Source organism: Perna viridis, chromosome 11, assembly GCF_037379345.1.
Source record: "Perna viridis isolate PV_CMFRI_1.1 ecotype Kerala chromosome 11, ASM3737934v1, whole genome shotgun sequence".
NCBI lineage: Eukaryota > Metazoa > Mollusca > Bivalvia > Mytilida > Mytilidae > Perna > Perna viridis.
In genome coordinates, this window is record NC_142455.1 from 32,786,545 (window position 1) to 32,798,813 (window position 12,269).

At 31.3% G+C, this 12,269-nt stretch overlaps 1 protein-coding gene across 14 annotated transcripts in view; it reads left to right on the forward strand.

Moving 5' to 3' along the window:
• Positions 1 to 12,269, forward strand: part of LOC148603771 (histone deacetylase 4-like) — a 105,379-nt gene that overhangs the window by 61,179 nt on the left and 31,931 nt on the right. For 8 of the 14 annotated variants that reach the window (XM_088552453.1, XM_088552454.1, XM_088552457.1 and 5 more), the window contains 5 exons: positions 296 to 537; positions 3,574 to 3,709; positions 6,808 to 6,910; positions 7,252 to 7,352; positions 11,620 to 11,748. In XM_088552453.1, the coding sequence (XP_088408579.1) occupies positions 296 to 537; positions 3,574 to 3,709; positions 6,808 to 6,910; positions 7,252 to 7,352; positions 11,620 to 11,748 (711 nt within the window). The remainder of the gene's footprint in view (positions 1 to 295; positions 538 to 3,573; positions 3,710 to 6,807; positions 6,911 to 7,251; positions 7,353 to 11,619; positions 11,749 to 12,269) is intronic. The other 6 variants (XM_088552464.1, XM_088552465.1, XM_088552467.1 and 3 more) reach the window with 3 other exon arrangements.

Here is a 12,269-nt window from a genome sequence, read left to right on the forward strand (position 1 = left end):
GGTACTTAAATGGTTAGTTAGGGACAAACTTCTGAATTATTTCTTATCTTAATGTTTTTGTTATTGACCATGTGGGGACATGTAATCTGTTCTCTGTGTGAAGAGTGAAGCAGACTTCTCTGGTATAAAGTGTCAGTTAACTATTTGGTTGTATATTTCTTGTTTATTGACAATTGGACACAGGTCCAAGTCCTGGAAAAATGTAGGAAAACCTCTAAAATGTAGAAAGAATTGTTACCATAAGGATGGAATGGAAGCCCTATTTGGAAGTACTGATGTTATGATTTAATTTCAGATTTAAACCAATCCCCACTGGCTTCTCCGATACTTGACCGACGGCATCCTCCAGGCAATATGTACAACAGCGACCAACTTCAGCAACAAATAGCATCACTGAAACAACAGCAAGAGTTTCAGCAACAGCTCCTTCTCCAACAATTCCGTCAGCAGCAGCAGCAGCTGGCACAGGAACATGAGAAACAGATGCAGGAGCATATTAAAGTTCAACAGGTTGGTGTCAGAGAAAGAGAGAGAATGGTAATTACAACTTCAATGACTTTTCTGGGTATTGTTCGTTCTCATCAGGTTTCCTACCCTATCATCTTTACCACTGGTTGAATTTCACATTGGCTTTTTTTTTTTAATGTTTTTCGTCAATTTACGTTAGCAATTGATCTAGAAAGTGAAGCATCCAAAAATTGTTCATGTAGTAAAATCCTCACTTGTAAAAATAAACTATACTTAAAACCTGTTTCATATATTGTAAACATATTATTATGTGGTGTACCAAATTTTTTTTTTTTTTTTGCGGTGGACAGAAAATCATGAAAATTACCAGCGAAATTGATTATTACCATTTTGTAATGCAAATAATTTTTTTGAACTTGCAAAAATGATACACTTGAATATTTCCAGTAAACAGAATCTTTGAAAATTAGTACATTTACAGTATCTACCAAAGTGTTTATTTAGGAGTAAAATTTAACTTTTAAAAAATTAAGTACACAAACTATTTTCAACGTAATACTGCTCTGTTGATTTTATTCATATCTAAGTAGTGTTTCCCAGCTTTTCATCAATAAAACTTTTGTGCACTGCTTTTAATTCACCCTTTATTATTAAACATGACAGTATTAAAGAATAATTACAATAATATTTCACATTTGTTTCTAATGGAAATATTGTCCATTTCAAGTTTTAGTCAATATGATCAGGCTCATTATTGTTTGAAACAGCATCCTCAAAATAATTGATTAGGTAAATGGAAAATATTGAAACTTTTTTTAGTTAAATCTGCCTTGAAGTGCTTCAAAATATGGATGAAAAAAAATTGAACACCAGTGGTTGCCTATCATAGAGAGGAAACATCTGATACTGTTCATATCATTGTGTATGAGTGCCCTGGTAGATGGAGCTCCTTTTCCCCTTCATGTAGTAATCACTTATCTCATAAACACGCACATTTGAATGGATTTATATTTGATAGTAGTGACTTGAGGATGTCACATAATCTGAGGTGCACAGACATTTTAACACGATTTGACCTTTGTTAGAATATTACTATCATTCCTTTTGTAAAGATGTAGTATTTAGTAATTTGGCCTTTTATGATGTTTACAGAGATATTTATTAAATGTCTAAGTAAAGAATAACCTCTAGATTTAAAAGTACTGGTTGTTTATAAACTCATTTCTTTTATTGCTGGAAGTGACATTAGGGTACATGTATTTTTATTGAATAGAAGGTAAATTGTATGGCTCCATAGCACTTCGATGAAATTTGATTTAGACATTTATAATCAGCTTTCCAAAAGTTGCATGTTACTGAAGTATTATTCTACATGCAATTGTTAAACTGAAACTCTAGCAGAAATTGTCATGGATAAGTTTTGGAATATTACACAGCATTCTCTGGACAAGCTTGTCACATTTCAAATACTGTATGTATGTCAACATATCATTTTTTCGCTATTTTTTTGTAATGAAAAGAGGGCGCAAAATAGTCCCTTGGAAAACATCTCACATTCAATAAAATGTCACATCTTTTCTAATACAAACTTAAAGTTTTACCTACAAATATGACTATTTGAGATAATTCTAGAGAATTAGTAACCATGGAAATGAAGCCAAAAACTAATCTCCATTGACTAATTCTCAAAGATATGTATAGTGGATCAGTATTTCTTGTTTTTGAAAATATACTGTATTATCTGATTTCTTCTTGTGATATGAAGTACTGTAATTGTTGTGAAAATATGACTAAGTTGACATCAGTATAATTGCAATATAGAATTAATTTAGAAGTGGGAGGATACTCCCCCGATTGCAAAATTTTTTTTTAAAAGTACAAGAATAAAAACATACTGATTTACAACATCTTAGACCATAGCATGTATTGTGGAATGAAGAGATACTGTCTGTATTATATTGTCTCATATACTATGTAAAAGGCATAATTGATAAATGAATTTTCATAGAATTCATATATTAGGTTGTTATTTGTTATTTTTGTGCCGTAGTGCAATGACTTGTACGAAAAATTAGGTGTTCTCAGAAACCTTGTGGGCGAAAAATAATTAATCATTGAAAGTCAGGAATTGTTTCGATGAGATGAAAAAAATAAAACTTGTTTGCTATCCTAGGTTACTTCCTTTTGTTTGCCACGATTCTTGTCCAAATATAGTTCAATTAGACTGGCGCTGTTTAGGAATCGATCATCTCTAGGTTATAAATAACCTTACTGCGGGCAATAAAACATTATCCTGTCTTGTATTGGAAGAAGATTTTTCTATATTTTTGTTTCTTAATTGATTTTGTAGAGCATCTTAAGCAAAAGGGATCTATTTATTCTCCAATGTCTCTAAAAATAGCCTTATTTACTGTAAGGGAGAAATTATTGCTTCCTCTTATTGGTAGTTGGGTATTAAATCTATAAAGATCTTGATGTTTTTTGAGTAGGCTTTTAAGGCATTGATTCTGTGACAAATTAAATGAGATTGGCATAGCCTGTTATAATGCTACCATATATGGTATACTCACAGTTAAACAAGTACTTTTTGTAGGGATTGTGTATAAGCTAACATGATTTAGTTATTGATTGAGAATCAGAAAAAAAAATTATATATAATTACACTATAATATTAATAAATGGGAATTGAACTTGATATTGATGTATATAGTTTCATATTGTAACTTAAGAATTTATTGCAAAAAATGTGTGACTGCCTTGATTTACATTACAGACAATTTACATATCGAAAAAAAATCACAAAATACATTAAATTTTTTTTGGCCTTAAATTGAAGAAAATTACAATAATTACTGACTTGAATGAACTATAAACTGTAGCCATTATGATGTTTTTGAATGATTGGCTATTCATGTATTAAGTATGAAGTCCATGTAGGAATGAGATATTTTGTTAAAGGTACATGCACTTCCAGTATATGAAGATTTTTTTTATAATTTGATTGACATGAACAGTACAAGTTTTTAAACTTCATTTGCTTTCTGGTTTTTGACCTTTAAGTACCATTTTTAGTTAGTATTAGCTCTTTGCAATCTTGTTTTTCAGCATCTTTTATTATTACAAAAACAGCAAGAGTTTCTGCAAGAACAGCAAAAATTACAGGAAAGACATAGAATTGAAAAAGAAAGAATGGAAAAGGAGAGATTAGAGCAGCTGAAAAACAAGACAAAGAATGAAGAAAGTAAGTACAGGAAAAATAAGATAGGAAATGGTACATTATGACCTAAAACCTGCCCTAATTGACATATTCAGCAAGGGATGAAATACTTGGGATGTGATACACAATCTCTTGTATGGCCATAAACATCTGCAACTCCAGTAGGTACTCCCTCATTGAGGCTGATGTAATACATGGCTTTCCCATATTTTTTTCTTATTATAACCTAAAAAAAATATCTCAGAATGAATGTATATAAGGACTTTTTGATCTTCCTAAACCAGGAGTAAGATGTTACAATGTAAACAACAGTTGAATGGTTTTGGATATTCTTTTTACTGGTAATCTATTTTCATGTAGTTGTTTACTGAATGTATATTTAAAACACAAATAGTTTTGTTGCCTAAATTATCAAGCTTTTATATGTACAGAAATCTTGACCTTTATGAGCAGATCTAAATTTTCTTTTGAAAAAAAAAAGCTTTCTTAGTAAATTCTATTATGGTATTAAATATATCATTATTGTTGTGGCTTCCTCTTAAGACATTGTGTCTTATTACTAAGTTGTTAGTGCATTTATGACAAAATAAAAATAGATTCCTCTAATTGAGAACGTAAATCAGAGATCGGCCTCCAGGCTGAAATTGAAAGGATTTAAAGGAAATCAGATTTGTTACAGTTGGACGGAAGATGATATAAGCTAAATTTAGAAATCTTATGTTAGAATCATATGTTCAACGTGACAATCAAATTATGTTTCTAAAAATTACATTGATCTTTGCAAACTGTATAAAGATTTATTTATAGTAAGATCAAGTCAGTACAATTTTACACTAATGAATTTTTATTAATTCCAAATCAGCTCTGTGGAAGCATTACATTATACAAGCAAAAAATAGTAATTACAAGATTATATGTGGGTAGGGTGTCCATTCATCTTCGCTGCAAGTGATCAAATCAGATAAAATGATAGATATCTAGGAATGTCTCTAACTTCCTAATTACTCAGGAGATAGGTGTACTCATTACTATTGGTTGACTAAAAAAAACTAAACAATTTTTAGCTCACCTGGCTGAAGGCCATGTGAGCTATGGCCATCACTTGGTGTCCATTGTCATCGTCCGTCATCATTAACAATTTTTCAAAACTCTTCTCCTCTGAAACTACTTGACCAATTGGAACCAAACTTGGTATGAATGTTTCTTGGGGTATTCTGCATAGAATTGATGTGGGGATTTTTGATCCGTTGAAAAACATGGCCGCCATTACTAAAAATAGAACATAGGGGTCAGACAGTAGTTTTTCACATATATAAGAACAACAACTGAGCAGATTTTCAATTTTTGTTGTGTTTCTAATATAAAGCTTATAAAATTTCGAAGCAGATATAAATAAGATTAGATGTAATCATAAATTTTGGGCAAGTAGTGTCCTTGATTTTTTTAAAATAATTAAACTGTTCTACTTGAGCAATAAAAATGCATTTACGGTATATATACAACTGAGATATGGTCACTCTCAATATATAATTCTTAGTCAGGAGGTAACAAAGGTATTGTTTTAAAGTTGTCTGAATGTCATCCACTTAGAATAAAAAAAGATTATTTTCTTGGTAAAAATGTAAATTATTTTAACAAGTTTCATTGCACTTGATAGACAGTAATAGTTCCTTTGTTGTATGAAATCAGTTTGAAGTGTTGGAAATGAAGAGTACAACCTTAACATTGTCCTTGCTAGTACTATGGATTATTGTGATAATTTTAGATATAATAATGAGTACCCCTTCCATGACCAAATCTATATTGGCTGTCTGTCTGTCTGTCTATCTGTCTGTTCACCTGTATGAGGACTACCATACATAACTCCAAGCTATAATAAAAACCACTTTTTTTATTTCGAAAAAAAATATTAAATTTCAATTTTTCAAAATCCTTGAAAAAAAATTTATTTAATTTTCTTCATTGTATTTTACATATTATATCAGTCCAGTTTTGGAGAGAAATATTAAAGAACATGATGCAGATCTTCATGATGGTCCTTTTAATAAAGTTTTTCCATGAAAAAGGCACAGAATCCAGAGAAACACTGTTGTCCATTGTATATTGTTTAGCCCAGGGCCATTGTTCAGTACATACTCTTTAGTTCATGTGCACATAGTAATGGGGACACATGATATATAAAACCTATGTAATGACCAGGAAACCATAGATAATTAGCTGAGCATATTTTTCTACCCCATATAGTACAAAATTATCCACAAAGTGTCAGCAAAAGAGAAAAAAGCCTTTTTTTATTTCAACTGGAGTGATCAAGGCCAAGTAGAGGAATATCTTTGTTTCTCAGCTGAAGTGTAGAAGACTAAATGTATGATCATCTTTGTTTAATAAAGCAAATAGTAGGAAATATCTTTTTTTTCTATAGAATGAAGAAAGATCTATGTTTAACAAGTTTGTTTTTCTTCTACTGTAAAATTGATTCTTCTTTCTTTTTGTTCTGGTTTTTACCCAATGTACAATTAAAGAATAAAACAGAATCAAAAGATTTTGTACTTTTCAAAGACTCAAATGGTATGAAGAATCTAAGGACAATGATAACATTGTAATATTTATAGTAATGAGTTGCATTAGATGACAAAAGAAACATTAAGTTTTTTTCAGTTGTTTGATGTGACAGCTTTGTTTATGGTTATACAGATGTTGTTTTTTTTTTCATTGTTTCATTAACTTATATTATTATGTAAAAGATGAAACATCAATATCAATATCTATAATACTAAGGAGTTATTTTAAAATAATACTATGAAAGTTAATGACATGTATCAGGCAGATGTCTCTAAAATAGTTCTACAATTTTAGATCCATCTATTCAATATTGAATACTGATAAAAACAATGTTTCCTTTGTTACTGTTGCAGTGTGACTGGTATCCAGCTTTGTTTTTGTATGAATTACCATTGCACTAAAAAAGCCAAAAAAAAAAAAAGAAAAAGAAAAATTAAAATTGAAAATAAGACAGGAGACTTATGAATTTGTTCAGAAATAAAATTCTATTGAAATGTATCCGTTAATTATCAAAACAATCGGGCAACTGAAATATTAAGTATATATGTTATTTATTTTAGGTGCTGTGGCATCATCAGAGGTCAAGTTGAGGTTACAGGAGTTTGTGTTGACGAAAAAGCATCGTGAGGCTGCAGCACGGAACTCACCTCCATTCCATAACTGGTTAGTATTATGAAATGAAAGCAAAAGTGCATCCAAACCTAGTGGCTCTTCATTTTAATTTTGGAAAACTGAATTATTTTGATAAGTAGGTTAAGTTATATGAGATAAACTGTTTTGAAATTCTTGTTTAGTTATAAAAATTAATTACATGATTATTTAGATTAGTATTAGTTAGAATGAAATCTCTGCTGTCAAAACAAAAGAATACTAAGCAGAAACACAGTGTGAATAATAAGCAAAACAGTTGTAAGAACATGCTTAAAGACATAGATATCGATGGAATTGGAATCATATTTTTGAAGGAAATTCATGTAATTTTGGTTGTTAATAAATTGTTGCAGGGTTGAACAGAATTCACCTCCTCAGTCTGGGTTGTCTCCCCCTTTTGGTCCCCACCTACTTGGAAAATATGATAGAGATGATTTTCCACTGCGTAAGACAGGTAAGTTCTGAGTGTGTGTTTTGCCTGTTTTATTTCCAGTTTGTGTCTTTCTCACACTTTAAGTTATGTTTGTGTGCTCAGTAAATACACTACTCACACTTTTATGAAGAGTTGATGAACCTGTACCACAATATTCTAGGGAAGTCATTTTGTGCTTAAAATTGTAAGTGACTTCTGACTAATCAAATAAATAAATCATGTCTCCCACATCAAATAACCGAAATAAAGTCTTTATTGGAAAAATTACAACTTTTTTCTAAAAGATTTTGCGTGTGAATCTCGTTTTGAATGCATTCACTGTATTTAATTTTGGTTTCTAATTTCTAACATGCTACTTTACAATTAGTGTATCCTCGCCACCAAACATATACATAATTTAATACTAATGTACCATATATTTTATTGGGAAAATAGAGTGTTACTGACCTGTATATAGTTAGCATTTATTTTACATGTTTCAATTTTTGTTACCTCTGAAAAGAAAGTTCAAGGCTTAAGAATCCATTTTTCATTCTGTCTTTATCAGCTGTACTATCCACATTGAGAGTTTTGAATATGTCATTAGACATACCCATTTCTTTTAGCACCAAATGGATTGTTTACTGATAATGTTCTCTACAATAGAGAATTTCTATAGATTTTATGGTCAGACTATCATATTATACGTTCATCTGTTTATTGGAATACTAAAATAAAATCACTTAAACAATAATACTTATCAAAGACAAATGTAACCTTTTAATATTTTTTCAATGTGTTAGTACTATTGGCACAAGACAAAAACAAATTTACCCTGGAAAATGGATAAATAGTTAATTAAAGTAATTTTGAAAGTTTGGGATTTACTTTGATATTGATTATATATACTTTCTCAAGGCAACATTATCATAGGTTTTATGTATGTAGTTTCAATGTAGCCATATACTGTTTGTTTTTCACTTTGCCTGTAAATGGGAGATTTGAGTCCTGTAAGTGTACCAGAATATAAATCGTAACTGTAAACGTTTCCATAGTTCTTTTTATTTTAAATCTAAAAAAAGTTGTTTACTTTAAAGACTGGTGCTCCTACCAGGGAAAAAATAATGACTTCCTCAAAAGAACTACCATCACATACATTTGAATTATAGTGAATATTCTATATACCTTGTATTTTCCTAGCAGGATATTTGTTCCATCATTTCAGTGACAATAAATGATTTGAATCAGTTTAAATGTGGCACCTGTCCTAGATCCAGTACTTAGGGGTTCAGTAAAAGCAGGCTAGAACAACATTTTGGAGTTCTCTGATTAACTGGTCACTAACACTTTTATTGTGTTATGTTTTTATTTATGCATGGATATTTCTCCTTGATTTGTTCTGCATACAATAGTGTGATGACAATATTATTGAGTTGTTGTGATATATGACGCATGCAAAATTACCAGTGTTATAAAAGATTTGAATGATGTAGTGTCATAATAAATCCTTTTTGTCACCTCTAATGGAATAAATACCTTTGTAAGGTATGGGTAGACCTTTCAAAATTCTCTTGTTTTTCACCATTAGTATTAAAGTTGGTGGCATTTGTGACATTAAAAGTCAGTGTCAATATGAAAAAAAAATATTAGGATTCCATTTAGATAGATACAGTTAAAGTACATAATGGAGTAATGTTTTGACATATTGAAACTTGCTACTCAGAATCTCATTATTATAGCTTCATTTAAACTTCATGTTTTTTGTATATCAAGTTTTTGTTCTGTTCCTAGCTCGATCTATATCATCATGGCACTGTTAATTTCATTCTCCATATCACTTGTCTTTTGTTGTAAAACAGTTTTATGAATGTGAAAACTTGTAACCCATGTTAAACTTAATTTCACAATTCCAATAATTGAATTTCTTAATTTTAGTTTTTATGACACCCAGCATGAGTATTGGTTATTTGTAGGCCAACCAAGTCAAACTTCAGTGTTAGTTAAATTCTTGTAGATCTACATCAAACGAGTTGATATAGACCTAACTTTCATTGACAAAAATTGGTCAGTTTCTTCTAATCAGTTATTCATTAATGTTAATGAATTTTGGATCAAAATATTAGGTAGTATCTTCTTGTGAACTTCCCATTCAGATTTCACTTACGAATGAATCTTCCTAATCATTTATTCATTAGTTTGGGGAATTTTAAGAGTTTATTGTTTTTCCTGCTATGTAAAATCCAAAGTTGAATGAAAATGAACTTCTTTTTGTCACGACACGTTTTCCGCACTTTTTTTTGTTATGCTTTTATCAAATAAGTTTGTTTTTGGTATGTGACCTTATTATGAAGGGATTAAATTCGACTTTTGTTACGATTGAATGATTTTTTACGGAAGTTACGGCCCTTGGACTTTGAAAATTTCAGTGAATTTACAGTTTTCTGCACTTGTTCTTGTAATGCTTTCACCAATTGTTTTTAGATTTTGTATGTAGTCTTACTATGAGAAGTTACAGATTAAGTTCGACTTTGGTTACGGTGAATGATTTTTATGGAAGTTACGGCCCTTGAACTTAGAAAATTTCAGTGAATTTACAGTTTTCTGCACTTTTTTGTAATGCTTTCACCAATTGATTTTAGATTATGTATGTAGTCTTACTATGAGAAGTTACAGATTAAGTTCAACTTTAGTTACGGTTGATTGATTTTTACAATAATTTCAGGGAATTTAAAGATTTCCTCACTTTTTTTTCACGGGGGACATTGGAACACTCTTCTTTTATAGTACTATAGTTCTTAGTGGAAATGCTTTATAAAGTGATAAACTGTCTATTCCAATAGGCTATTAATTAGTCCACAATGATATCCCCTCTCTGCTCCTCACCTTTAATTAGTCCACAATGACATCCCCTCTCGGCTCCTCACCTTTAATTAGTCCACAATGACATCCCCTCTCTGCTCCTCACCTTTAATTAGTCCACAATGACATCCCCTCTCTGCTGCTCACCTATAATTAGTCCACAATGACATCCCCTCTCTGCTGCTCACCTATAATTAGTCCACAATGACATCCCCTCTCTGCTGCTCACCTTTAATTAGTCCACAATGACATCCCCTCTCTGCTGCTCACCTTTAATTAGTCCACAATGACATCCCCTCTCTGCTGCTCACCTTTAATTAGTCCACAATGACATCCCCTCTCTGCTGCTCACCTTTAATTAGTCCACAATGATATCCCCTCTCTGCTGCTCACCTATAATTAGTCCACAATGATATCCCCTCTCTGCTGCTCACCTATAATTAGTCCACAATGATATCCCCTCTCTGCTGCTCACCTTTAATTAGTCCACAATGATATCCCCTCTCTGCTGCTCACCTATATAATCTGAAGAATTAGTCCAAACTGAACATAGTCCTGTAAGAGGAGGTAGTTCAACAATAGTCATAATTTTTTATGTAATTCTACATGTATTATCTGTATAGTTTATAGTATTCAAGTAGCTCCTTGTCTTACCAATGCCCATGTGTTCTATACCCATATAATTTACTTATAATCAGCCCACTTGCAGAGATATTTACCTTTACAAATTCTCAGTATTTTCTACAAAATTTGACAGCAAATTATACTATACAGGTTCTGAAGCTTTCCATAGAAATTCTGTTTAAAAAAAAAAATTCAGGATTTTGCAAATGTTATTCATAAAATACAGCCTAAAATATGAATTGTCAAATAGTAGCATTAACAGTTTTGCAGTTGGTTTAAATCCTACAGTACATGTAGTTCATTAGTAATGTTTGGTGGGTACGAAATTAAACCACAGAGCCCTGATCGATGTTGGCTCAGGAATGAGTAAAAGTCGTGAGTTAAACCACAGAGCCCTGATCGGTGTTGGCTCAGGAATGAGTAAAAGTTGTGAGTTAAAAGTTAGAATACCACATGTATTACCCCTCCATACTGTTTTAGAATACTGAATAATGTTACTGTTGTTGATGAATTTACAGTTGCTAGTATATACCTGTAGATTGTATTTCCTTAGCAACAAACAATGTTCTTTAATGATTAGTAGCATTGCATTATCCTTGCTGTTGACGTGTACTCAGGGATTTTCCGACCTCTTTTAAGAGAGTAATTTATAATTGAAACATCATTATTTGGACATATAAGTGTAGCTAAACCACATAATGTTATCAGAATACAAAAAAAAAACTTGTTTAAAATTTCATTTCTAACAAGATAAAGGAAGGAAAATCCTATTTGTTTTGTTTTGATTGTGGAGGCTTGTTTGTCATGTAGATATTATTGTTTTCAGCTTCTGAACCGAACCTTAAGGTGCGATCAGCATTGAAGCAAAAACTGGAGAGTCAACGGAGAATTACCCACAGTCCAATTCTCCGGCGCAAAGACAAAGCCAGTTTCCTTAAACGCAAACCATTATCCAGTAAGTATTCCAAAATCAACCTTTCCATTTATGAAGTAGGAAGAGAAAGGTATCAAATGACGATATTTGTAAGTGAACTTTGGAGGTAGTTTTATAATATTTCCCTACTGGAGTGTTTTGCTGATAAATAAAACTCTCTTGAATTCTGGTAGCAAAGATGAGTTGTGTATTGAAGTATAGTTTGGTTCTTGAAGCTAGGAATGGTACACAACTGTTTTTATATATGGATGCAGTGTTTCGATAACTTTTTAAGCATTAAGTCACACAGTGTGTCTGAGGTTGTTGAAACATGGTTTGGTGTGTATTTCAAAATTTCAAATTTTGAGCCAGTTATTTAAAAAAATAAAAAAAAATCGTTTTTTTTTAGATTGCACTTCAATATGTTTTTACTAGAACCTCCATTTTTTGTTCACTGTTTCCCAAACACTGAGTGAACAAATTATCAAAAAAATTTTGATTTGTTAATACATTCTCATCAATGTCAGTGCAGTTCATCCTGTGCTCCAATATCAACTCATTCT